The sequence below is a fragment of the Panthera onca genome, chromosome B1 (genome assembly GCF_046562875.1).
Source record: "Panthera onca isolate mPanOnc1 chromosome B1, mPanOnc1 haplotype 2, whole genome shotgun sequence".
Classification (NCBI taxonomy): Eukaryota; Metazoa; Chordata; class Mammalia; order Carnivora; family Felidae; genus Panthera; species Panthera onca.
This window is the reverse complement of record NC_138342.1, coordinates 94,880,223-94,905,993: the sequence shown is the minus strand read 5'-3', so window position 1 is coordinate 94,905,993 and position 25,771 is coordinate 94,880,223. Positions and strand designations below refer to the sequence as shown.

General features: G+C 36.4%; 1 protein-coding gene across 50 annotated transcripts in view; it reads right to left on the bottom strand.

The window, feature by feature from the left end:
* Window positions 1–25,771, bottom strand: part of ANK2 (ankyrin 2) — a 670,685-nt gene that overhangs the window by 229,245 nt on the left and 415,669 nt on the right. For 13 of the 50 annotated variants that reach the window (XM_060654375.3, XM_060654383.3, XM_060654371.3 and 10 more), the window contains exon 1: window positions 15,786–16,163. The exons of 14 other annotated variants lie outside the window; for them this stretch is intronic. In XM_060654375.3, coding sequence (XP_060510358.3) covers window positions 15,786–15,920 — 135 coding nt within the window. In that variant the 5' untranslated portion in view covers window positions 15,921–16,163. Of the gene's footprint in view, window positions 1–15,785; window positions 16,172–25,771 lie in introns of those variants that run through there. 23 more of the 50 variants (XM_060654360.3, XM_060654344.3, XM_060654342.3 and 20 more) reach the window with 3 other exon arrangements.

The following is a 25,771-nucleotide window of genomic DNA, read 5'->3' as shown; positions in this document are numbered from 1 at the left end:
CATTCTTCTCTGGGAAAAAAAAAAAACTTTATATAAAGTAATAATATAAGCTTTTAATATTGTATAAATTATCCAAAGAGGAGGAGAATTCCTGACAACTCAGTATTTCTGAATGCATAACAATGTACAGCAATTTCTTTCAATATCCCCAGTAGTTACCAGAAGACTAATTAACTTTCTAAATAAATTTTTAAAAAGATCATTGGCTTGTTTCAATTATTCTGACCAAGATACACAGAAGAGAAGCTGTTTTCTCTTAGAATTATTATGTATATAAAATATACCTCACTTTAGTCATAGGAAACCTGCATATTTAATTCCACCTCTACATTCTTATTTAAATATCTACCTGTGGTATAACATATAAAAGTAAACCGGTGTGTGTGTGTGTGTGTGTGTGTGTGTGTGTGTGTGTGCAGAGTCATATAGCACATCTTCAGAAGAAAACTATAATTTTACTTGAAGGCAGGAAACATGCCATAATCCTTAGAATTTCCAAGGCTAGTTCAATGCCTAAAATATATACATATTAGTCAATAAAGACACTTATGGCGATAATGAAACCTTGGGAAGAACATTAGCACGTACACAAAGCTTATACAAAGGTGACAACAGGTAAGATAAAAAGAAGTTATTCTAGCTTTAATTGCTCAAAAATTAAACTTTAGAAACTAAAAAATTTCTAAACAAGCATTAGGTTACTTTGGGACATATAAAAAGATAGCATTAGAACTTGTTTTGCAAAGCAGTAGTTAACTACGGCCAAAAAGTTTTTGTTCATCTAACAAAATTAACTTAGTTGAAATGTCAGAACTCTTCATAAATATTAACACCATAGATACCTCATTACTGGTCCTTGACTAAGAACCAGGTGGCAGGCTACCTTTGTCTCCATAATTCAAGGACAAACCTTGTGAAAATAAGAGGTATTGAGAATTTTATTTAAAAGTTGTTTACATTGGGGCACCTGGGTGGCTCCGTCAGTTAATCATCTGACTCGTGGTTTTGGCTCAGGTCATGACCTCACAGTTTTGTGAATTCGAGCCCTCCTTCAGGCTCTGCACCGACAGCACAGAGCCTACTTGGGATTCTCTCTCTCCCTCTCTCTCTCTCTCTCAAACTCTCTCTCTGCCCCTCCCCCACTCTCTGTCTCTCTCTCTCTCTCTCTCTCTCTCTCTCTCTCTCTCAAAATAAATAATTTTAAAAAAAGATGTTTACATTGGGCCATTCCTGATTAGCAACATTTGAAATGGGAACCCAACACATATGTGAAGCATGACGAGAACTTGAGTATACACTTAAATCCTGTGGCATCGCTATAGGATACAGTCCTCTATAGCTGGAGAAGCTCCATTTCTATTTGGTTTATTTTTCCCACATATAAAAATTGTAGGGCATTTTGTAACTGAGTTTCCTCTGATAATGTCTTCTCATAAATGTAACTATCAATTTATCACTTATTATGTAAAGTGGTTATTACAAAGATTGAGCCTGACCTAAAGCCTTTCTCTCTGATTATGATTTCGAGCAAGAGAATTGATTACACATGTTATTATTGGGTTTACTACATTTTTTTCACTGTATTTTGTTTTAATACAGTTATCAAAAAGCATTGTGAGTGAGCAAGTCAATTCATCATTTTTACATGATTTATCTATATTAATGTAATTTTAGTGATTCCTTTCTTAAAATGTATAAATATCATCCTACAGAATACGGACTGACACACACCACGTGAAGATTCTACATACCACCCAGAATTGCTTCCTCTAAATTGTCCACCCACTCGTGGGACTCTTCAACATACAGTTTGCTTTTGTGTGCATACATTCTGCGGCTCAACCAGACTGCAAACTCCTTAAAGGGAGTTTTTTGTACTTTTTGTTTTTCTTACACTTTCCACTGTAATATTAACGGTTCCTTGTACAGTATGCCAAACACATTTATATTCCCACTTAATCCTGATAAAGCACCCAAGTCAGGAAATTGAGGCTTAGTGAGGTGAAGCCACTTGTCCGCGGACTTTCGGTAATAAATGCCAGAGCAAAGACTGGTCTCCAGTCTCAATCCAGAGGTCATAATCATAACCACCAAATAGTTTTCACTGTTCACTGTTGACTGACTTACCAGGAGTATCTGCTGCTTTCTGTTCCGGAGAAAAGTTACTGCGGCCTTATTCCTGGCCCAAAGATCACGTTCTGATCTCTCTTGATGCTCAGTTCCCTTTCTTGAGCTAGAGGCAGGGCCCAAAGTTTAACCATAAGGCACTCACACCTCTGGAATACTGAGATTTTTCTTTAACACTGCTAACCCAAGAGTTGTGACTTTTTTTTTTTTTTTTTTTTTTTTGAGAGAGAGAGAGAGAGAGAAAGACGTGCACATACAAGCAGGGGAGGGGCAGAGAGAGAGAATCCCAAGCAGGCTAGATGCCCAGCGTGGAGTCGGACATGGGGTTCCACAACCGTGAGATAGTGACCTGAGCTGAAATCAAGAGTCCGAGCTTTAACCCACTGAGCCACTCAGGCGCCCCCGCAAGAGTTGTGACTTTTAAAGACACAGCTATACTATTTCAAAATATGACTGCAAACCATATTTGGCGATCTAAAGCAACATCTCTCAGTGATCACTATTACCATACAAAGGACAAGTTTTTTCAAGCTCCACAGCATGGTAAGCTTCAAAGACATTTGTTCCTCTGTTTTTAAAGCAGCATGCAGACTTTTACTAGCTCATACTGACATATTTCCCTGAGTGGGATTTAAACCTGGACTGCTTCCAAGAGGGATGAAACCTCTCTCAGCTGTTCTTAATTAATCATCACACCTGCTGTTTAAATGTTGATTACACCTAGAAGAAAGGTTAATAGTAAATCTTATTTTCCCAGTAAAAATTAAGTAGTAAAAATGTTCCCATAAAAAGTCTGTTCCTGCAAATGAACTGAAATGCTAAATAACAGTAGGATATTAAATAAAATAATAATTTGTTATAAAACCAAAAGAATATATAAATATATATCCCATAAGAGTATTTGCCTAAAACCATACAACTTCCTATGTTCTTTAGCTCAATTTTGTTGTTCCTATATCTCCCTTCCCTTAAACAATGTAGGGGGGTAATTATAAAAACATATGTTTTCACAGTACAACATTTGGAAAGTGAATTTTCAAAAATCAGCCAGCAGCCACAATTCCATTACTCAAATTTAACAGTGCATATTTTGATGTATTTTCTTCTAGAATTTCTCTACCTATATGCTGTATACGTGTGTAAAGATCAGGTTTTTACAAAGCTAAGAAATAATACCCTGTCTTCTCCTTTTAAAATATTATCAACTAAGTATTGCCACATCATTAAAAAGTTCCAAAGACATTCTAATTCTCATACAATAGTTGATAGATCACAGTTCTTTTTAGCTTTTCCTAATCATTTGTACAACTAGTACCTTTGATTTTCATTATTGTCAAGGAGGTTATGGTGAAAAGTTTTTGTCTTTGTCCTTGTTGTGATTATGTCCATTGTTTACATTCCTAAAAGTGGAATAATCCTGTCAAAGATGTGGATTCTTGGTACATATTGTAATACTGCAAAACTTCCCTCGAGAGAGGCTGAATCAAAAGATACAGTCGTATCTGTTTGTAGAAGAGCTGATCTCCACACAGCACCCTCAAATTTGCTTTGCTCAGCTGATATGTGTATCATCATGGTTTTGATTTATCTTTTCCTTTTTTGAAGAATGTGGCACTTAATTATACGTGTATCGTCTATTACGTTTTTGTCTTCTTTGACTTGTCTGTTCACATTTTTGGTCCTTTTAGAGTTTTAAATGTCCTTTTTACTTTTGAAAACTCCATATTGACAAGTTAAGATTTTGTCATATTTGTTGCAAACTTTTCTGAGTTTGTTATTTTCTTTCTAACATATATTTTGACCTCTAGAAGTTTTTAATTTTATAAATTAAAAAGTATAAAATATCTTACTTTTAGATTTTTTTATTCCATTGCTTTTATGCTTTCCAACCCTGAAATCAATGAAATACTTCTCCTCATTTTCTTCTAGTTTTAAAAAGTTACATTTAACTCTTTTTTTAAGGATTTTTATTTACTTATTTTAAGGGGGGGGGGGGCAGAGAGAGAGGGAGAGAGAGAATTCGAAGGCTCTGCACTGTCAGAAAGCAAGAGTAGGACACTTAACTGTCTGAGCCACCCAGGTACCCCTCCATTTAACTTTTAATTCTCTGAAATTTATTTTGGTATTAAGCATAAGTTACAATGTTACTTGGCGTTTTCCAAGGGGGCAATTTTTTCCAATTGTTGAAAATCTTTCAACCCACTTTTAAATTTCTCTAGTGTCTCCTTTTTAACATTTTTCTTTCCTTAAAAAACCATAACATAGTCAGCGTAGACTTCCTTTTCAATCCTGGTTCCAAAACTTGACCATGAGATGTCTGATCTTGAGCAAATTACTGACCTCAAATTACTGGTCTATAAAACACATAGTGTTATGTGCATTAAAGAAGGTAATGTATGTGAAATCCTTAAAAAGAATGTATTGAGAAGCACACACTCAGCAAAAGGAAATGTGAATACCTGACTCACAGAGCTATTGCCAGGAGTAAAGGGCATTTATGTTCTGTCAATGGTATGTAGAGCACCATGACAGAATCTGGTGAAGAATAGGAGCTAAATGAATGGTAGCTATTATTATTAATAGTTAATATGGAATCCCTCCATATATGTCTACATTTCTTTTATTTATTTTCTTTCTTTTTAAAAATGCTACTATTATTTTCCACATCTCAGTCTACTTTTGATCCCGAGTAGAATAGGTCTAGTCCCAGTACCAGATCAAGAGGTTAGAGATGGGCCAGAAAGCAAACCAGTATCGATAACTTGGCTGACAATGTCCATGGATAGGCCATTTGACATGTAGCTATAACTGTATGACCCACGCAGTTTAAACAGGAATGGAAGTTAACATGTCCATCTGGATCATTGTTTAATTCTTCAAAAAATTATTCAGTGAGTATATGTAAATCAACACCAAAGAAAAGATTGATTTTCAATCTGTATTTATATATTATATAATAAAAGAGAGAGAGAAAGAAAGAGAGAGAAAGAGAATGGGAAAGAGGAGCGAGCATATAGACAATGGAATTCATTATTTACTTTCTTGGAAGAGATTGATTTCATACTTAATTTCACAGCTCTTTTAGAAATGCATATATAGGGGCACCTGGGTGGCTCAGTTGGTTAAGCATCCAACCTTGGCTTAGGTCATGATCTTGCGGTTCATGGGTTCGAGCCCTACATCGGGATCAGTGCTTACAGCTCAGAGCTCGGAGCCTGCTTCAGATTCTGTGTCTCCTCCTCTCTCTGCCCCTCGCCTGCTCACACTCTGTCTCTCTTGTTCAAAAATAAATATTTTAAAATTTTAAAACAAAATAGAAATACATAAATAATTTTAAAAGTTGAAAATATATGGAATGAATATTTGACGCTTCACATTAGTTGATATACTAAGAAATTTTAACAAGACCAGAAAATTTTTGTTAATCATCTGTTATGTGCTACATAACTTTTTAGGCACAGTGTGGAATTCAACCAGGATATTGTACTAGACGTCAGTTCTAAGGGAGAATCAGATCACTTGGAACAATCTGGCTGTTCATGCTGGCTGCTCAATAGTGGAATGAAATTCTGATTTTTTAAAAAAATTTTGACACATTTGCACAACAATATCTTATAGAACCTCAGTGCCTAGATATCTGATGGGAGTTTACAAGATTAAACAACGAATAAAAGGACGCTATACACACGTTCAGTAATTATTAGCTTTTGAAAGTGGAGCTGAAATGTATTCTAAGTGCTGAGGTTTAAAATTCCATTGAGTGCAATGCAGGCACTTTCTTACTTCTAAAAGCTGTACATGAGAACTGCAGGAGTCCAAACAATATTATGTATTATAGATACACGAACAAGTTTGTGAAACGTTTGCTAGCAAAGCAGACTCCATTCCCATGTGTCCTGTGTGGTCTTGGCTTCTGCAATTGCCACCAAATTTGGCAATCAGTTGAATGAATCTGGATTAGAAGAATCTTAATAAAATGTGAAGGGTTTTTATACTCTTTTGTCCTTTTGTGCTGATGGTACATATTCAGTCCTGTCTCTTCAATAAAATCAACCTCTTAGAACGGAAAGCAGTAGTTATCATATTTTAGTGCACTTAAGGGTTACTTAGAGATCATGCTTAATCTTATTAAATAGATATTCTTGGCTCCCATCTCAGAGATTCTAATTCTGGAGGTCGGAAGTTGGCCTCAGCAATCTACATCACTTTAAAACACCCCAGATGATTCTTCTGATGTGAGTGGTTCACAGAACACACTTTGGGAGGTGCTGACATAAAGGATTAACTAGACCTTTCATTCTATGTATTTATTACACGACTCAAATACGCCTTATCCCTTATGTCATCATCCATCATTTACTTGGTCACAATGTTTGATGTAAGAATGGATAATCGGCTGAATCTGATAAGCCATTTTTTAAAAAAATAATAATTATGTATTATAGATATGTGGACAATTTTGTAAAACATACACCTTATTGGCAGAAATTTTTTGAATCCCTTTTACTTCTAAAAATTGCTTTTTTCCTTTTGTAAATTTGGGGGAGAAAACTATTTGTGACAACCAGTGATTTCTGAAAAGTTAAGAGTCACAAATTTTCTTACATACTTCTATTTCACTAGCGGTCTTAGTGGATGGTTTCCAATTTCCTTCAGCGGGTCAACAAACTAGGAGGATATGATACTGAAGTGGCACATCTAAATGGACTTCAGCTCTAGTTTTAACACAGTATTTCTGCCTGGACTGACCGATTTCTCATATTTAGCCTTGGTAAAGTGACAGACAATTCTTTATTAGATAAATTATTGATCTTAGAAATTTAATTTTTAAGTACATGATATGTTTATTTAATAGAGCTGTTAACCAGAATATAGAAATTGTTAGAGTATCAGGCATACTGTATAAGAATATACTTCAGGGGCACCTGGGTGTCTCAGTTGGTTGAGCGTTAGACTTAGGCTCAGGTCACGATCCCACAGTTTGTGGGTTTGAGCCCCACATCAGGCTCTGTGCTGACAGCTCAGAGCCTGGAGCCTGCTTCAGATTCTGTGTCTCCCTCTCTCTGCCCTCTCCCGTTCACACTCTGTCTCTCTGTATCTCAAAAATAAATAAACATTTAAAAAAATTTTTTTTAAAAATATACTTCAATGCCCCCCTGTGTAAGTCATTAATTACTGTTGTAGATAAACTACCAAAAAAATCTCAAAACTTAAAATAATATGGCAGCAATATTTATAACTAATCAAAAACATGGTTTCAATTCACAATCTCTACTGTTTAAATACCTGGCTTTTGCATAGCTTTTAGATACAATTTGTCAGCACAAAGATAACACTGAGATGATTATACTTTGGATGATCACTGTAGTATTTTTACGTCTTATAAGCAAATTTAAAGAAAGGCACAAGAATGTTTTACTAGAGTCACATAAGCCCACACAAATATGATGTGAATGTAAGCTTTGAAAAGTCAAACACTGAAATTTCTGACAGTCAAATATGATCTAGTATGCCCCAAATTTCTTAAGTTTCACTCACTAAAAGGGCATTAAATCTAAGACAGCAAATGAAAGTGGATAAGAAGTATGACAGATGTCTGTGTGGGAAGGAAGCAAAATATGGTTGAAAAGAGCTCTTTCCACAGAGTATTCTCAGCTCCATCATACATGTGACCTTGAAAAAGCCACTATATACGCAGTGGAACTAATTTTATTAAATATAGCAGAAGAAGGACTATTAAAAACTATTACACAGTTCAATTAAAGAATTATGTTTGGTTTGGATGAACCTCAGTATATGAAAAATATAAGCGAAATATTATATTAATACTGTTTATAATGATTCCTCTTATCACAATGTAATCTTTCAATGAATTTCAAACTATTGCATTTTATGTACAACTTGACCTAAAGAATGCCTAATAAGTCAAGAAAATATATTTTTTATATAGTAAATACGTTTCATACAATTACTATTTCACAGCACTAATTTAATGTTTTTAGAAATGTCTTTTGTGCCTCTATCACTTTTCCGTTTTCACAGCTTCTGGTTTCGTCTGTTTTCAGCTGTCACCTGCAGCTGGAAAACACCCACAACTAGACTGGCTAACTTGGGTGATTTCCTAGTCATTATTCCTATTTTTCTCAAATACATAGTAATCACCAGGTGGGTGCCAGGTACTCTGTTAGGCCCTGCAAAGAGGACGGAGCTTCTGATATGCAAACCACGATCTAATCGATTCTTCTAAAACAGATTTCAATCAGTGATCTTTCCCCAGAAGAGAGTCCAAATTCTAAAGCGTGGCTTATGAAACTCTTGATAATTTGATTCCACGCTTACTATCCAAATTTCCTGAGTTCCACACATGTCCGATAGAAACTAGCTGTGTCATGGCCATGGGGGTTTACCTACTGCTTCTCTATCATTCCAGTGTTACTACTGACTCCAACATTGGTTCTGTGATCTACCCATACTGCTTCAAGATTTGATTTTTCTGTAATACTCTGATTGAGTTGTCATCCTTAGGTGTTCCACAACACCCTGTGCCTTCTCACGACACCGTAGCAACACTGGGACTCCTTCTTTGTCCATCTTAGATTACATTCTTTAAACCAAGGTTGCATGTCTTATTCATCTTGGTAGACCCAGTGGCCGGCACTTAGCAGTCGCTCAGTAAATGCTTACTGCATGTACTTTCTTCTCAGCAGGAACCAAGATTGCACTCTGCTTCCAAGGCTTACTACAGGTTCCAACTTCTCCATCAGCAGAGGGAGAGTCAAAATATTTAACAACTGGTACAGCTTAGGCACCAACCAATCACAGTAGATGTCGGCAGTAGCACTAGAGGCAAGTGGTCCTGGAGGCCCCTTGCTGGTCCAGGCACTATTGCTTTGTTTGCTTATTTGGGGGATGGAATGGACTAGGAAATCCTAGAAATCAGTTCCAGGCAGCCTCAGTAGAAGGTGCAGCTTGGTGGGCTCATAAAAGCAACTGTTTAATTAGCATGTATGGAAGCATTTCAAAGTGTAAACAATTGGACAGTTGTTCTGCTCCATACTGGCTGGACATCAGCGCTGTCCATAAGGCATCCCCCAAACACAGCCTTGCACTGCTCTCCCCTTCTTCAGCTTCCTATGGGTGCTCATTTTATCACTCGCATTGTCACTTTATTGCCTATTGCCTTATATGGTTAATTGATTGCATGTGGATAAGTTCTAGTTCTCAAACTAGATTGAAAGCTCCTGGAGGAGCTTATCTTCCTTCAATATTTACCTTTAAATAAATCATCCAAAAGTTACATAACCATGCTCCGTATCATTTCGTATTATTTGAAGTGCCTTATCAGAATAGATTTCATTATACTCTTGGCTCATTTTAGAGTTAATATCAAAATTATAGGAAGTTTCCTTATAGCAGTTATAGACAGACCACTGGACATCATTTATGCTCACTATATCACTTAAAGTCTCTAATTTCTATGCACTTAGAACTCAAAACTGGAGAAAATTTTTAACTGTCTTGATGTCCAGACATGCTTGGTTATTAGATAAAGAATCACCTCTCTCTCTTTCTTAAACACACACACACCATTCCATCTTAATAAATAGAATTGTCTTGTACCTAGTTGTTTAAGCCAAAAGTCCCTTATTTCTTTTACAATGCCAAAACAATCCCTCAATAAAAACAAAAACACATCCATAATCTGATCACTTCTGGCCTCCCCTGCTAGCATCCTAAATCTGATCCTCCATCATCATGCACCTCGGGGGTCTCTGGGACCACCAAACTTAGCCTCTTTTTTTTTCACTCTTGCTGCACTCACCATCCCTCCTTCACCAAGGGAAGAGCAAGAGAGGGAGAGCTTTCAAAGCATAAATGAGGTCCTACTATTTCCCAGAGGATTCCAGTGTATTTTGAATGAAATCCAAACTCTTTTACCAAGACCCACTGCATTTAGAAAGAAATCCAGGGACACTTGGGTGGCTCAGTCATTTGAGCATCTGACTATTGACTTCGGCTCAGGTCATGATCTCACTGATTCATGAGTTCAAGCCCCATGTAGGGCTCTGTGCTGACAGTGAGGAGCCTGCTTGGGATTCTCTCTCTCTTTGCCCCTCCCTGGCTTGCGCACATATACATTCTCATTCTCTCTCTCTCTCTCTCTCTCTCTCTCTCTCCCTCTTTCTCTCAAAATACATAAACTTTAAAAAAAAAAAAGAAGGAAAGTAATCCAAACCTCTGCCATGGTAGGGCTATGCCTGCCTCTCAGACCCCATTGGCATCTACCCTCTTCCTTGACGACTATGCTTCTGCCATGCTGTTTTTCTGTCCCTTGAATACCCCCAGCATGTTCTTACTTCAGCTAGGCAGCACACTCCCCCTCCCCCAACAAATGTTTAAAGTTTGTCTCCCCACCACAAACTGTTGTCATCATTCCATCGCCAACATTTAGAAGAAGGCCCAGCTCAATAAATACTGGCTGATGAACAAACCATCTTTTGATTCAGTGTAGCAGAAAAAACGAAAATGTTTTCACAACATCAGAAATCACTGTTCATGGTCTAAAAATCATAGGAAAACTTACAGAATAACAAAAGGTTGATATAAACAAGATAAAATTCTTCATGGAAATTGGAAAAATTGTTCAAATAAATGAAACAAGAAAATAAAAATCTCTGAGCATAACTGATAAAAAAGTGAAGAATGTAATAGCTCAAAAATCAGCTAGGACAGGTAACCAAAGTAATGTTTGTGATGATGCAACAAATTTGTGGTTTTGTTCTTGGGACAAAGCAAAGTAATGTGATACAGCAAAGAAACTACAATTAAAAATACATGATCTCAGTGCAAGAAAAATAGAGAGTACACTTAGAGCAACATACAAACCTATAAATGATGCCATAATAAAAATACAAGCCAAGAAGAACATGAAATGATTTTGTTCATGTTGTTCTAGATTGCATTTTACCAAAGCATGGTCAATAAGCCATATCTCTGGAGCCTACTTGGATTCCTCATGGCTTTGCTGACTCATGTCCCAGATACAGCTATCCTGGAAACAAGGGCAAAGACTATAAGGCATCTCTAAGAGCTTCTTTTTTTGTAGGTGAACTTGGAATATGTATACCAGTTATCTGCATAAGTGAAAATGAAAAGGAATGTGAGAGATGATGCAGTTTTCCCTTCTGCGATCAACAGGAAAAACTAGAACCATTATGCGGATTTATTCTGAATAAGAGTTTTAAAACAGCTGAACTTTGTTCTGGATTCCTATCTGCTCCACATGCTTCCTCTGTAAGGAAATGTCAAAGTGCTAACTGATAACCACTGTATATTTAACCAAAGAAAATGAAAACACTAATTCAAAAAGTTATAGGTACGCCTATGTTTATCACAGCATTATTTAAAATATCCAATATATGAAAGCAACACAAGCATCCATTGGGAGATGAATGGATAAAGAAGATGTGAGAAATATATATACATAATGGAATATTACACAGCCATAAAAAAGGATGAGGTCTTGCCATTTGTGACAACATGGTAAGTGAAGTTAGACTGAGAAAGACAAAAACCGTATGATTTCACTTACATGTAGAATCTAAAAAAAATAAAATAAAAAAAAAAAACAGAACAAAAGACTAAACAAAAAAAAACAGAATCAGAACTATAAACACAGAGAACACAGTGATGGTTGCCAGATGGGAAGGGGGTGGGGAGATGAGCAAAATGGGTAAAGGAGAGTAGAAGATACAGGCTTCAAGTTGTGAAATGAATAAGTAATGGGAACAAAAGGTATAGCACAGGAGATAGAGTCAATGTATGGTGAGAGTCGGTATACTTGTGGGGAGCATAGCATAACAGAGTCGAATTGCTATGTTGTACACCTGAAACTAATATAACATTGAGTGTCAGTTACATTGAAATTCACAAAAATTGAAAAACTGAAAAAAAAAAAAACTGTGATAATAATAGATCTTCAGGTCCTTTAAAGTCTAAAGTAAGAGGCAACCACATTTCAGAGGAAAACCCTAACATACGCTCAGGAGCTTTATATATTCATTAGGAAGGCAGTTACTTTCTCAGTGGATTTGGAATAAGGTCTCAAGGAGTATAATTCTCTCATGCCCCTAAAATTTGAGTGAAAGGAGGAATGTTTAAGAGTGTTGGGAATACTCACAACAAATGGACTGGAGTCCAGTCCAGCCCATTAGCTGCTGTTGGAGGTGGGAATCTGCCCAGAAGTTTTACCTACCTACTCTTTTGTCTCCCTGAAAATACCTGCCTGCTACTAGAGTCCTCACTGCACTAGAAAATTGAAAAGCAGAAATTGTAATTAGAGTCTGAAATGTATTTCCAAATTGCTTTTCAAATAATTAGAAAAACTTACAGCACACCCAGGAAAGTTCATCACTCTCAAGGCAATCTTCTAAGACTAAATATTACCATATTTTACATCTTTGTTAATGGAATGGTAACTTATTAATATTTTAATTTATATCTTTACAAAATAGAAAAAGATTAACTAAATTAATATTTAGTAATTGAAAAGTTAGCAATGGGATAATAATAGAAAAATTTAGTAAAAGTTTGAATACAGCCAGACCCCGATTTGTTTACCTATTGTCCATGGCCACTTTTGTTCTACAATAGCAGAAAGAAGTGGCTGTGACAGAGACCAGGTGGCCAGCAACGCCTACAATGTTCACTCGCTAGTTCTTTACAAAAAAAAAAAAAATGCTTGCTAATTCTGCTCTGGAATGTAAGCCTTAATTAGTATATGCACTATGAAAATAACATATTATTTGTCCAGTTATAGAATTTAAAAAATTTTTGGCATAATAGCTGTTCATCTCTTTTACTATACCTTTAAAAAGTTGTTTTAAAACTTAAAAAATAGTCATAATGCCAAAATAATATTGAGTTTCATTTTCTTTCTTTTTTTTGGTATAATTTTTGTGTTTTGCTATGTAACATATCTGGAAATTATTCTGGTCTTATTTCCTTTATCATTTTTATAAAAAACTTGCAAGCTTATACATAAGTGAAATTGCAAATATGGACATACAATAACATTGTTCAAGGAGAAATTATTTTTGGTTACTTACTTCCAACACAATTGCTGATATATTCCTCATTGCTATACTATCTATACAAATAAATGCCAGGATATTCAAAATTCTAAATAAAACTTACAGAAAAAATGAAGTATTAATTTACACAAAAAGCTGTTTTATTTAGCATCTCAAATTTTACTTTTCCCCATAAGTTGATTTCTGATTATGAAAAAAAAAATTGGAAAATTTATTTATGTGAAACTTCTGGCCTAATAATACAATAAATTATATAAAACATTTCTAAGTTTATTTCCAAGAAAAAAGTGCCCAGTACCACTGTTTCTGTCTTGCTCCCCCAAAAAAGAACAAAATAAAAATATAAGTCAATCAGTTCTAAAGTTCTTAACAACTGTTCATCATTAATTGTGACAAACATGAATGATGGAAAGTGACTAAGGAACACATTTATCTACACGATTCAGAGAGTGACATCAGTCTTGTAGTGCCCACTTAACATGAAAGAAAAGATGACACAATTCTTAAGTTCAGAAAACTTCAGCAAGATACAACCACATATTTAGTTTAAGTCACCCTTGGTATTAGAAATTAATTATTTTTTGGTTTTTGGTCCCACAGCCAAAGTGGAGAAATTCTGAGCAGAACATCACTTCCAAAGGTGGACAACAGGTGGATTTCAACCTCTACTGTAACTTTCTAAGTCACAGCAATCATTATACGCTCCCATCTATAAAATCTCTGACAGAAGAGTTTATTCAATAATCAGCAGGTTATAAGAATGTTATTTAATTCAGAGAAATCAGATTGTAATATATTTTTAAAGTCAACTCCCATTTTTCAGAACCTATCTATATTAATAGGAATAGAAGGATTTCAACCAGGGGATGATCTTTCTTGCTGGTGATTATGTCTTCCTCTTAAAACATTTTTCATTGTCTTCTGAACTCTGAAGTTTTGAGTGAATTTCTCATTCCAGCCCTTGGACCTCAAAACCATGTTGACACGTGCTCGTGTTTACCTATATTTAATTTTTAAAGCACCTTTAACTTATTTTAATGCATTACATTTTTCTTAATGATGTTTAAAAGGTGAAAAATGGAATACACTTAGGTAACAAAAATATTGAAGGAATTATTAACTAACATTTGCAAGAATGGTCTACATTCTAAGTTAATAAAAAATATTCATAGAAATTACCTTTTAAACAAGATGGTTACTTCTCAGGGAATATATTTACATATTGCAACAAAGCAAGCACGTAGAGTTACTAAAGAGTTACCAAAAAAAGTTTACCTTTTCTGACACCTCAGTTCAGAAATTGCACTAGAAGTGGCCGATCAGAAATCTGGAGTGACTCTCATGGTGGATGCGGATAATTTAAGCCGTAACCCAGAAGGAGAAACCTCAGCTGTGTGGTTGTTCAGGCAGGTGTTCTCCCCTCCCCCACGGGATTGCCAAGCTCCCCGCCTTTCAAGTTAATTCTCTTGCCTGGTGACTTCCATCCCCATTCCAGAAACACTGTCCTCTTTTTCACTACAGTGCTGACAGACTTTCTTTTCACTTCTGCTAATTGCACACACTGCCTCTGCAGGTTGTTTGTATTGGTAAGTTCTTAGTTTCTGTTTCAGTTTCACTGTGGTCTGACAGACTCAAGGCTAGGAAATTATGAAATTCATCCAGATCAGAGTAAAAGCCAAAGAGCACCTCAGACCCCTCACCTACTTGTTATTCTCACCCCTGGAAATATCAGGTACACAAACTAAATATGAGTCCAACCCCTCTGTTTCTTTTACTCAGAAATCCTACACATCTTAGTCTCATGGTTTCGCTCTGAAATAAATAACTTGCAATACGGTCAAATTCCTGGGCCTGGCAGATCAAAGATCAACTTTATTCTCCAGCAAATTTGAAAATCCAAAGATTTCAGAAACAGATTTTAGCACCCCTCCCCCCAAATTCACAATAAACCTTTGTAACTATTTTAAGGAGCATATCATGACAATGAATAACTAAAATCTGAAAGTCACTTAGATATTTGCTCAACTTTTAAGCCTCTGCACAAAATATTATTATCATAATCAGGACAGTGTTTAAAGGCCTTTCCACTGAGGTTAGTCAAATATTGGAAGAAAAACACTTTTATAAGCTGCACCTGGGAGTCGATGTTAGCATATGCTTAAAAAATGCCCTGTGACCTAATGGAAAATGAACCATACATGAATATATAAACAGGCAAAAGAATTTGACACCCTGAATGTAAGTGCCATGAGGCTACAAGTCACTCCATAATGAAATACATGTTCAGCTTGGGGCAGAGTTTCAAATTAAAAAGACAACATCGTTGCTTATTCCAAATATCAGTTCACAGCTAAAGCCAACTCAGGAGGAACAGACATGTGACACCGCATGGCTCCAAGAGGAAACAACAGTGTGCCGCTGAACCAGAGGCAGTTGGGTAGTTTGGTCACATTGGGTTTATTCTGTCTACTTCCTTCTAGGAAGCTTAGAGGTTGGCCAATGAGGTCCACTGTTGATTCTTATGGCACCACCCTCCCCTCCTTCTCGTTGTGGCTTAGAACTTACCCACACCCCAAGTTCTTGGGTGTCCTCGCTGTTACAGCCATAGTAGTCTGGGGTTCTGTCCAACTCCTGCATGTGTCCGTGTACTCTTACGCTCTTATCCGCATGACAAGACGGGCAGAGAGCTGCATTACCCATCTCACTCCTACAGTTCCTGCTGTCCCTGGGCCCGTGCTTGCCCTCTGTGCTCTGTCCAGGGCTCCCTGGGGGACACTAAAGCGGACAATTCATCCAGACGATCTTTGGCTCCTCCGCTCAAGTCCCCTAAACGCCCCTCACCAGTTCTCCCCATCTGCTGGCTGGCTTGCTGGTGTGAGAGAGAACTCAAAACCCCAGCAACTGCAGGCTGCATTCGGTGACCATTTCCAATTCAGGCTCTGCCAGTCTATTTTTACACCTACCAGGCCAGCTATGCATGTCAATGGAGTGAGGGGGGTGAGGCCAAGAGAGAGCAGGGGAGGGGGCGGTGTTGTTTTGTTTTTCACCATGTGAGCAGCCTGCTCTACACATGGACTTAAGTTCCTGCTGTGTAAAATGTCTCTACATATGAGAATTTTTGCATTACTCAGTGAATGCCTCTGAATCCTTTGATTTTCCCCCTCTGTCTTTCTACTTACACAGAACACCAACCTGCTAATGAGTCCGCTTCACCCACATAATAGATAGAAATTATTTTTGTAATTGTTTAAACCAAGAGGCGAGCACTCAGCTAACATACATTGTCTTTCTCATGATCTTTTACAGAAAATAACTGGTTGTCCTTGCAGCATTTAAAATTCATCAGAAACACAGCAATCAAAATGGGTCATTTTACCTTGGTCTGGATGTTTTGAATTTTACAAAGTATCTACAGTTTTCTGTTATTCATGATTGTGCTACAGTAGAGCAAACATTTTGCTTTATGTACAAGTTTAATTTTTAATATTCTGAAAATGTTTCCTCCAGCTTTATAAAAGAATAATTGAGAATGGCTTTTAAAAACATACATACTATCTTTGAAACCACATTACAGATCTTTGAAAGAAATTGTTTCCCACGGAGATGAGAGCACAGTAGATTTATGACGCCAATTGTGACATACATCAAGACTTTGTTATTGACTATTATTGATGAAACTTTATTCCTCCCCTTACCCCCCATTAGGGTTTTCTCTAAAACTTTATATATGTCATTGCTTTACTATTAGTCCTATCCTTGTTATTTGCTTTCTTTTCTCATATCTTCTAAACAGGTTTTAAACTACTCAATGGCAGGATAAAGATTTAGATGTTTGTTATCACCCATCCACATTATGTATTAAATAATGTTAAAGAAATCTACTGAATTGAAAGCAATCATTTGGGTAACACAGGATGTGGAAGATATTTAGACATCAACCACATTTCATTCAATAGGATAAAATTCACCTTTCTGATTTGCCATTTTCTAAAAACTAAAAATGCCCGTCACTATTATTATTTATTTAAATTAAAAACAGCATTCCTCAAATAGTCTATCACTCTATATTGCTGTCCAAAGCCCTAACAAACTCAAATCCAAGAATGGTATTTTTGGATTGTTGATTCTTACAGCCCCATGCTGGTTTGTTTGTTTTACCAATCCTCTTTGAATAGCTCTTTATACCAGAGCTTAAGAACCTAGTGTATACTATTTATTATAAGGATCCTACCCTTACATTCCAATTTCTGAGAGGCACTAACAGTATTCAGTGAAATTAGTTTTATCTTTCAGCTACAGATGATAGCATATTTTAAAAGTTTTTTTTAAAAATATTGACTGAACCAATAATATTATGATAAAAATGGAGGGGGCATATTTTCTCCATTCACGTTAAAGACAAGCATAACCCAAACATTTTAAATGATAAAGGTTTAATGGGGTTCAAGGAGTGCACTTGCTGTGATCAGCACCAAATGATGTATGGAAGTGTTGAATCAGTATATTGTACACCTGAAACTAACATTATGCTTTATGTTAACTAACTAGAATTTAGATAACAACTTAAGAAAAGGGGGGGGGGGGTGCGACAGGTGTAGGTGAAAGTATTCATAAAGATGAAGCTTCAGTATCAGTAACAAGATCAGACTGGTAGCTGAGATGTACCAGGCAAAACCTTTTGTGTTGCTCATGTTATTTTTATATAAACTAATGATTTATCACAATACAGTAATTCCTCATTAAATGCCACACATACTTGAACAGTGTACTGTAGAAATTAAATAAGAAATGATGTTTAATCATGTGTTTAGCAACTCTCCTAAAAGGATGGGTTTTAAAATTTCCTATCTTCTCTAAGGTGCTGAGAGCCTTACAGGGCCTTACAAAGTCTTAAAACAGGCACTTCTTCTTGAATATACATGAACGATCTTATTCAGATTATGAACCAAGATTTCGCTAGCTGTTAAAAGAGGTACAGTTTTTTTTTTCTCTCTTTCAGAATCAGTTAGTCGAGTGTTTTTAAAACCTAAAAATTTAATATTCAACAGTCTTTTAATAGAGATCATGCAACTTAAAACCTGGAGGCAAATCCTAAAAATTCTCTCTAGCCTCATCCCTTCATTCTAGAGCTTAGATCTGAATCCCTGTACTTACACATGTGAGAGGAATATTTAACCACTCCAGCTTAGGGAAACATGTCCCTAGGTGCTTGATAAATAATTTTGTAGTGCTTTAACAGCATGAATCATTTCCTGGAATCTTTCCGTCTTGTTAATACATTACCCATTCTACCACTATGCCCTCAAGTGGCTTCTGCCTCAGCCAAGCATACATCCCCCTTTCTCCACCAGTCTGTTCATCGTCTCTTTCAAAGCACATCTTAAAATCACTTTTTCCTACAAGTCTTAATTACACTTATATTAGTCCCTTAATTTGTTCTATCTTTTTTAATGAAGTTGGGACTACTATCAGCTATTTGCTTTTTTTTTTACAGAATATGCCTTGTCTCTCTCCTTGACCTCACAGATGTAAAATGCACACGGCAGTATTAAATGCTTGTTAAGTAAATGAATAAAAGGCAGCCACCGATAGGAGGGCAATTGATTTTTTCAATATTTAACTGCACTGTGCTAACCTTCTTTTTACACTTTAATGGTAACAGATTTAATAATTTTAAACATTTTAAGTGTGACAAATATTTGATTTCATTTCCACATTTACAATAAACACTCTGATTAGCCTTTAAAAAATATTAACATTGTTTAGGGTAAATTTTCCTAGAAAATAATTTGTAGTGTTTTGTTTCAAAAGAAAAAAATGTTGTAAAGTATACTAAGAACATAAACCAGAAAAGAAACATGTTAACAACTCTTACAAAATAATTTTTCTAAACATCTACCAATTAGTTTTCTACCCTTCTCTCTTTCCTTCATCTCAGGGAAATCTTCCCATCCTTTCCCCAATAGAAAAATGTTCTGCTTGCTGAATAGAATAACACCTACCCTCCTTAACATTAGGGATCCAAGGTGGCAACAAAGTCCCACTACTAAAGTTTAGTGCCTAAACAAGTATGGGAAAAGGAAAGGCAAATATAAACTGCTGGTGCTCCTGTGATTGCTAAAATTTTCCATTTTCTGGCCAAACAGACTTCATTATTTTTTCTTAAAAATTACTTAATGTTTTTTTTTGGGGGGGGGGCGGGAATCAGAGCACTAGCAGGGGATGGGCACAGAGAGAGGGAGACACAGAATGCAAAGCAGGCTCCAGGGTCTGAGCTACCAGCACAGAGCCCAACGCTGAGCTGGAACCCATGAGCTGCGAGATCATGACCTGAGCCGAAGTCGGTGCTTAACTGACGGCCACCCAGACGCCCCTGGCCAAACAGATTTAAATTATCAATCTGGAAGCTATCGAAGTGTGAAAAATAGAACTTTCAAATGAACAACTTCATACTACTCGTGATTACCCCAGACTTTGCCCATGGTGTTTTCCACATAATCAAAAACAAGGGTGAGAGGAGTTTGCAGAAGAGAGCATTTAGAAGTTAAAACACTGCTAGTTCCATTTCCTAGTGGCAAACTAAGATTGGCTGCTGGGCAGACTTGTCACAAAACCTTGATGAGGTGACAACCCATATACCTAACATTTTGCCAATCAGAAGGCAAAGTTAGCAAATACTGTGTACTACCCATGCCTTACTAATGTACCCGTAGACTGTTGGGATCTCTGTGGACATCTGACAAGGGATATGCTTTCTGCCAGGGCAGAACAATATCACCACTGTTTCTCAAAAATGCTTCAAAGTCATTAGGGCAAATTACTCAGAAAGCAAATATTTGCATGTTTGGCCGCACTTAGAGCAGGATACTTGCATTTGGTACATGATTTAGAAAGTGAAATTCAAATCCCCCATGACGTGACATACTTTCAATATCCTTCTTAAATTTCCAGGGACTTTTACTGTTATTATTTCATCTGTATTGCTGTTTCAAATCCATCAGGAGAAAAGCGATTAAGGACCGAGAACAAAAGCCAGCTTCTCAACTGCAATCTTCTGAAAGTAGCTGTTAAAGTCCCTATGACAGCAAAGCAGAAAACCATCCATTGCAGTTTTATAAAGTTCACCTTTTAAATATGAAGCAGCGATTATAGAATCATCAGAAAACTAACACCTTGGAGAAGAAATAACTTTATCCGTTCTCTAATTTAACCTAAAGAGTTAGATCACAGCTCCTGCAGAGGAATGAAAAGACCTCTTAGCTAGGAAAAACTGATCCCAGATTTTGGGTCGATCACTAATTTCCCTGCATGGAGTTGTGTAACCTTTATCAAATCTGAGCTTTAGTTTTCTTTTTTAAAATGAGGAGGTCAGACTACATCCCTTCCAGCTCTGGAGTTCTTCAGCTCCATGCAAACTTACTTGTTTACATTTGAAAATACATCTAACAAGAGGGGAGTTGACGCTGCCCATCTCTTTAGTTAGCTGGCATGAGAGAGAAAGATAAGAACAACTCAATATCTTGCATCACAGGTCCTTGGTTCTGCGAGCTATCTGCATTCAGTGGCATTTCCGTGGGACACTCACAAGGGAAGTTGAAAGGACCATTGTGTGAAACACGACAAACTGCTGGTATCTAGGAGCTCTTTTGCAAGGTGCAGACCCTTTTGCTCTTGCTCCACCTTTCCTGAAAATTAGCTCCAATGAAAAACGGGAAACATTTTGGACACCTCACCCTGCCGGTTTTCTACATCTCACAAGGGTAAAACAGCTTTCACCTGGAAATGGTCTCGGTCTGGAAAACTGATGTTGTAGGACAGCTTTATAGGATTTTGTAGCACAATGTTTTTGCAAATCAGCTGCATAAAATAGAAAGGATTTTATTCTCCCTCATATATGTCAATTAATTTGTTCTTAAAGGGCAAGTGCTATCAATATTAAAAATACTGAAAAATGTATCTTGCCAGGAGTCTTGGAAGTAGCAAATCTGAAAGAATGTTTCACTCAGAATTATTTAATTTTTTCTCTCTTCCAAGTGGTAAGGGTTATTATGCAAGGATATGTATCACAGAAATGAAAAAAGCAAAGTGCAGTCTCTTAATCTAAACTATCATTGCAACATAAAAGTCCTAACATGGTAGTTACCACTTTGATTGCATTTTGCAGATCATTAGTATGTAAGAGTTATCCTGAATTTAGAAAACTGTTCAGATTACAATCCACCTCCCCCTGTTCTCCCCACCAACAGCTTTTACCTTTTTTAAACCATGCTAGCTGTAATTCAAAACTGATTGTTTTGATCAAATGTATTTATCTGATTAAACTAATATTTCATTACTCCTATTGTGTGCAGAATTCTCCATGTCCAATCACGTGAAACCAGGGACAAATTCCCCTAACTTTGGGAATCACTGACCTGTGGAAATAAAACTAGAACATTCCGTGCAACACAGGAGACAGCACGTTATTTTCTCCTCTGTTTGGGTGCATTCAATATAATTTCTTTAGCTAAAAGTTAAACATGTAACTATTTTTACCAGTTGGATCTGTTATATAATTGATCAATCAGGAAAACTGTTGCATAATTTATAGATCTACACAGATTCTCCATATTAACATGTGGCATAACTTTTCTAATTGAGGTCAGGATAAATGAGTTTTACTGTTTATGCTGTCCACAAATTAATCAAAGTGAATATTGCCAAGCTATTTATGTGCCCACAAACATCAATTAACCAATTTCATTTTACATTCCTCCCAGCTATTATTTTCATTCCAAACTGCTGCCTCTTGACTCTTAGTACATAAAGGAGGACATTCTTTAGTAAACAGTGCTAACAACTTGAGAAGTTTTCTAAAGGCTACTCCACACAATGCCCGGCACAAAGTGGGCACTCAATAAGTGTCGGTAACTGACATTAAAGACACTATGAGCCAAGAAGTGTAGGGTGTCCAAAGCAAGCCTAAAGGGCCACGTGACTAGTTCGTGATGTGCTGTCATACTGGACAGCATTTTGAAACACAACATAAAACAATTTAGCCATTGTGCACTCCTACTTTTTCTGAAGAAAAATACATATTCACATAATACTCAGAAAATGGATAACCACTAACGCAGGGGCTCTCCCAAGGCTTTATTTGTAGAAAGAGGCAAGGATGAAAATAAAAAAGCAGGAAGGGGGCTCCATTGCAATCAGGCTTTAATAGTTACTTTCTGAAACCTAAGTCAGTATTTTAGTTTATTAACATTTCTTGTAAGTTTCCATCTGTAAACTAGGGAGACAGCGGATAGAGGTAATCTGAAAAGGACTCTGTTAAGGGGATTTTAAGATGAATGAATGGTGCACAGCACAAGTGTTGATCACTGAATGGGGTAAAGTCTAGTGCCTAGAGGAACAATGTTCTTAGAGGATGTAACTCTTCACAAGCTGACCGGTTATGCTCTATATGATGCATGCCACAGTTGTCTAGACCTATCTATGAAAATGGTCTCTCACATGCCATGGTAGTTAGACACCATGCTTGATCATTAATTAGAACAAGATAAACGGGAGTGCTATCCTAACAAGAATTTATAATCAACCTCTCCAAATAATGTCTTACTATTGTTAAGTATATAAGAAACCCCACCACTAAGCTCAAATAAATTTTCCATGGCTGAGATTAGCAAATAAAAGTTCATTTATCCTTTCCATATTTCTCAAGTCTCATTTCACTTACTATATGGACAGTTTTCCTTTGATGGTTCACAGGCATTATTTTACATACACATATTCTCAGTTAGAGAACCCTAAAGGTTCTAGAGAAATAGCAACTTTTCAGAAACTTTTTGGGTTATGACATGCAATATGAAGGCTTAAATGTTTTGATACATTTGCCATTACTGAAAAAGTCTCTTCAATTTAAAGCAGAGCCCAGTTCAATGTAATCATACACTCAAATGTTTTAATCTATTTCTCTCAAAGTATTTTAAAATAGTAATTTCCCAACAAAATAAATGCACATGCACACGCAAACACACACACACACACACACACACACACACACACATGCACATACACTCTTTGAAATTAGACAGGAGACATAGACATTTAAAATACACTGCCAGGCTATAGCCAGGAACTGATCAATTAAGAACAAACTCAAGTTCAAACTAAATTTTTAATATTAGTTCAAACTGGAGCAGATTTAAGTATTTATCAAAATTACCAATTAAACCTGACTTGTTATGAGGATGGTAACTGATTTCCTTATACTATACATTAAAATACTAAGTCAAGAAGTTTCAGTGATTATAAAATGCATTATTATTAATTTTTTTTAAATTATATGTTGAGTATGCATTTAATCAAGAATTAAATTAACAATTACAGAATCATTGACTAAATTCAATTTATTTCAAAGGCTGAGAAAACTTAGAGCACCAAAAAGAATCTGAATTTCATTGTCCAACTGATATTTAATTTGGGTTCTATTTCAAGATCTCTCTTGAGCAAATTTATTCCATGTACCTTAAAGTATAAATAATAGTTTATAATCCTTTACCTACTATTCATACTAGAATAAATATCTTGATTATATATCATTTGTTCCCCTGGATAATGGGAAATTTTGGGGTAAAGTTTTTAATTATATCCTACTTTTTTTTTGGAAGAGAGAATAATTTTATAGGCAATCAAAACCCTGGGAAAACTAAAAATAAAAATATTATAAAATCAATATCATTAATTCAATTCTCCTAAAACTGTGCCATTGTGGTCTTATGTTCTCTGAGCTACAATGTTGTTGGCCATATGTCGTTAAGGAACAAACACTGGCAGAGCACTGCCAGTCACCAATCTGAACTTTAGTATTCCAATCTGTATAATAATGAGCTACAGCAAATAGACTCTTCCGCTAATATTTGTATGTGTTAAATCTTTAGAGACATAAGTTTATAAATCATCCTATGAGGTCAGCATATAATTTACCTACTCTTCAGGACAATAAGAAGGAAATAAAAGAGGGAAGAAGGGAGGGGGGAAGGAAGGAAGGAAGGAAAGATTGTAAATATAAGAAAATGCAGATCTGTCTCTCAAACCTAAGAAGAGTTTTTGCTTTAAGAGTACTTATTGGGGCGCCTGGGTGGCACAGTCAGTTAAGCGTCCGACTTCAGCCAGGTCACGATCTCGCGGTCCGTGAGTTCGAGCCCCGCGTCAGGCTCTGGGCTGATGGCTCAGAGCCTGGAGCCTGTTTCCGATTCTGTGTCTCCCTCTCTCTCTGCCCCTTCCCCCATTCATGCTCTGTCTCTCTCTGTCCCAAAAATAAATAAATGTTGAAAAAAAAAATTAAAAAAAAAAAAGAGTACTTATTAAAAATATTTCTAATAAAAATGTTTTTCCTTTCTATTAGCTCTTTAGAGCTAGTATTTAAATATTCTCAGGGCTTTCCTAGGTCAATAAAGAATCTCTCCCCTAAGTATGTGTTCTCCTCAAACCTGTTCCCGGCCCTGCCTCCTCTGGCTCAACTGACCAGCACCCTATACTCTCTGCTGCTCAGGCTAGAAATGTTGATGTTTTTGACATTCCTTTTCCCATACATTTAGGTCTGAAGAGTCTGCATTTTTCCATCTCTTAGTCACTATTTTAGGTCAGGAATTCATCATTTCCTGACTGAATTACTATAACTCTCCCCTGAATATTTTCCTGCTTCTGGCCTTGCTCTATTCCAAATCCATTTCCCACACAATAGCTGGAGTGAGCTTTCTGAAGCTCACAGCTGTTCAGGGCACTTCCTATAATTTCCACGATAAAAGACAAAACCTTTAATGTGCTCTACAGAGTCCTGAATGATGTGGCCCCACTCCCCTATCTTATCTTTGCCTTTTCTCTTGTAATTTCTTTTGGACCTTTATAAACAAGGAACCCTCCATGCGTATCACCTCCCTCCCTCCCACTGTATTTACAATACTTCTCTTGGAACCCTCCCTGCCTGGCCAACAGAAGACTGAGGGCCTGTTGTGAACACAGAGTCATCACAGCGATAGCTACCCTGCACTGTATTCATCTTTTTACATGCTTGTCTTCCTCACTAGACTATGAGCTCATGGTGGACAGACACTATATTTTATTTGTCTGTTTGTTCCTAGGACTTCTGACAATGTCTCTAATAGAGCAGACACTCATAATTGATTACTGAATACATAAACAATAAAAAAAATCTTTCTTGACACATTTAAAATACGATTGGTTTTCATAAACATTCATTTCATTTATCCCATAAATATTTATTTGGCACTCTATGCCAGGCTGGAACATGTCATTTAAATAAAAAGAGGCAAATGGGCAGTATTTCTGATGTACACATACATTCTTCAGTAAATCTCTGGGAATGGCAATCTGTAGCAATCTATTCAATTGCCAGTAAATGGTCCTTTGTTTGTTCGCATTACCATTCTGTCAGCTCTTGTTAGATTATTTTTTCAGATGTTTGATTTTGTCATGAAGTGGTCGAGGCACTGAACCTACTGGTAATCATTTGAATATAAGCAGGAATGAAAAGAGGAACAATTATG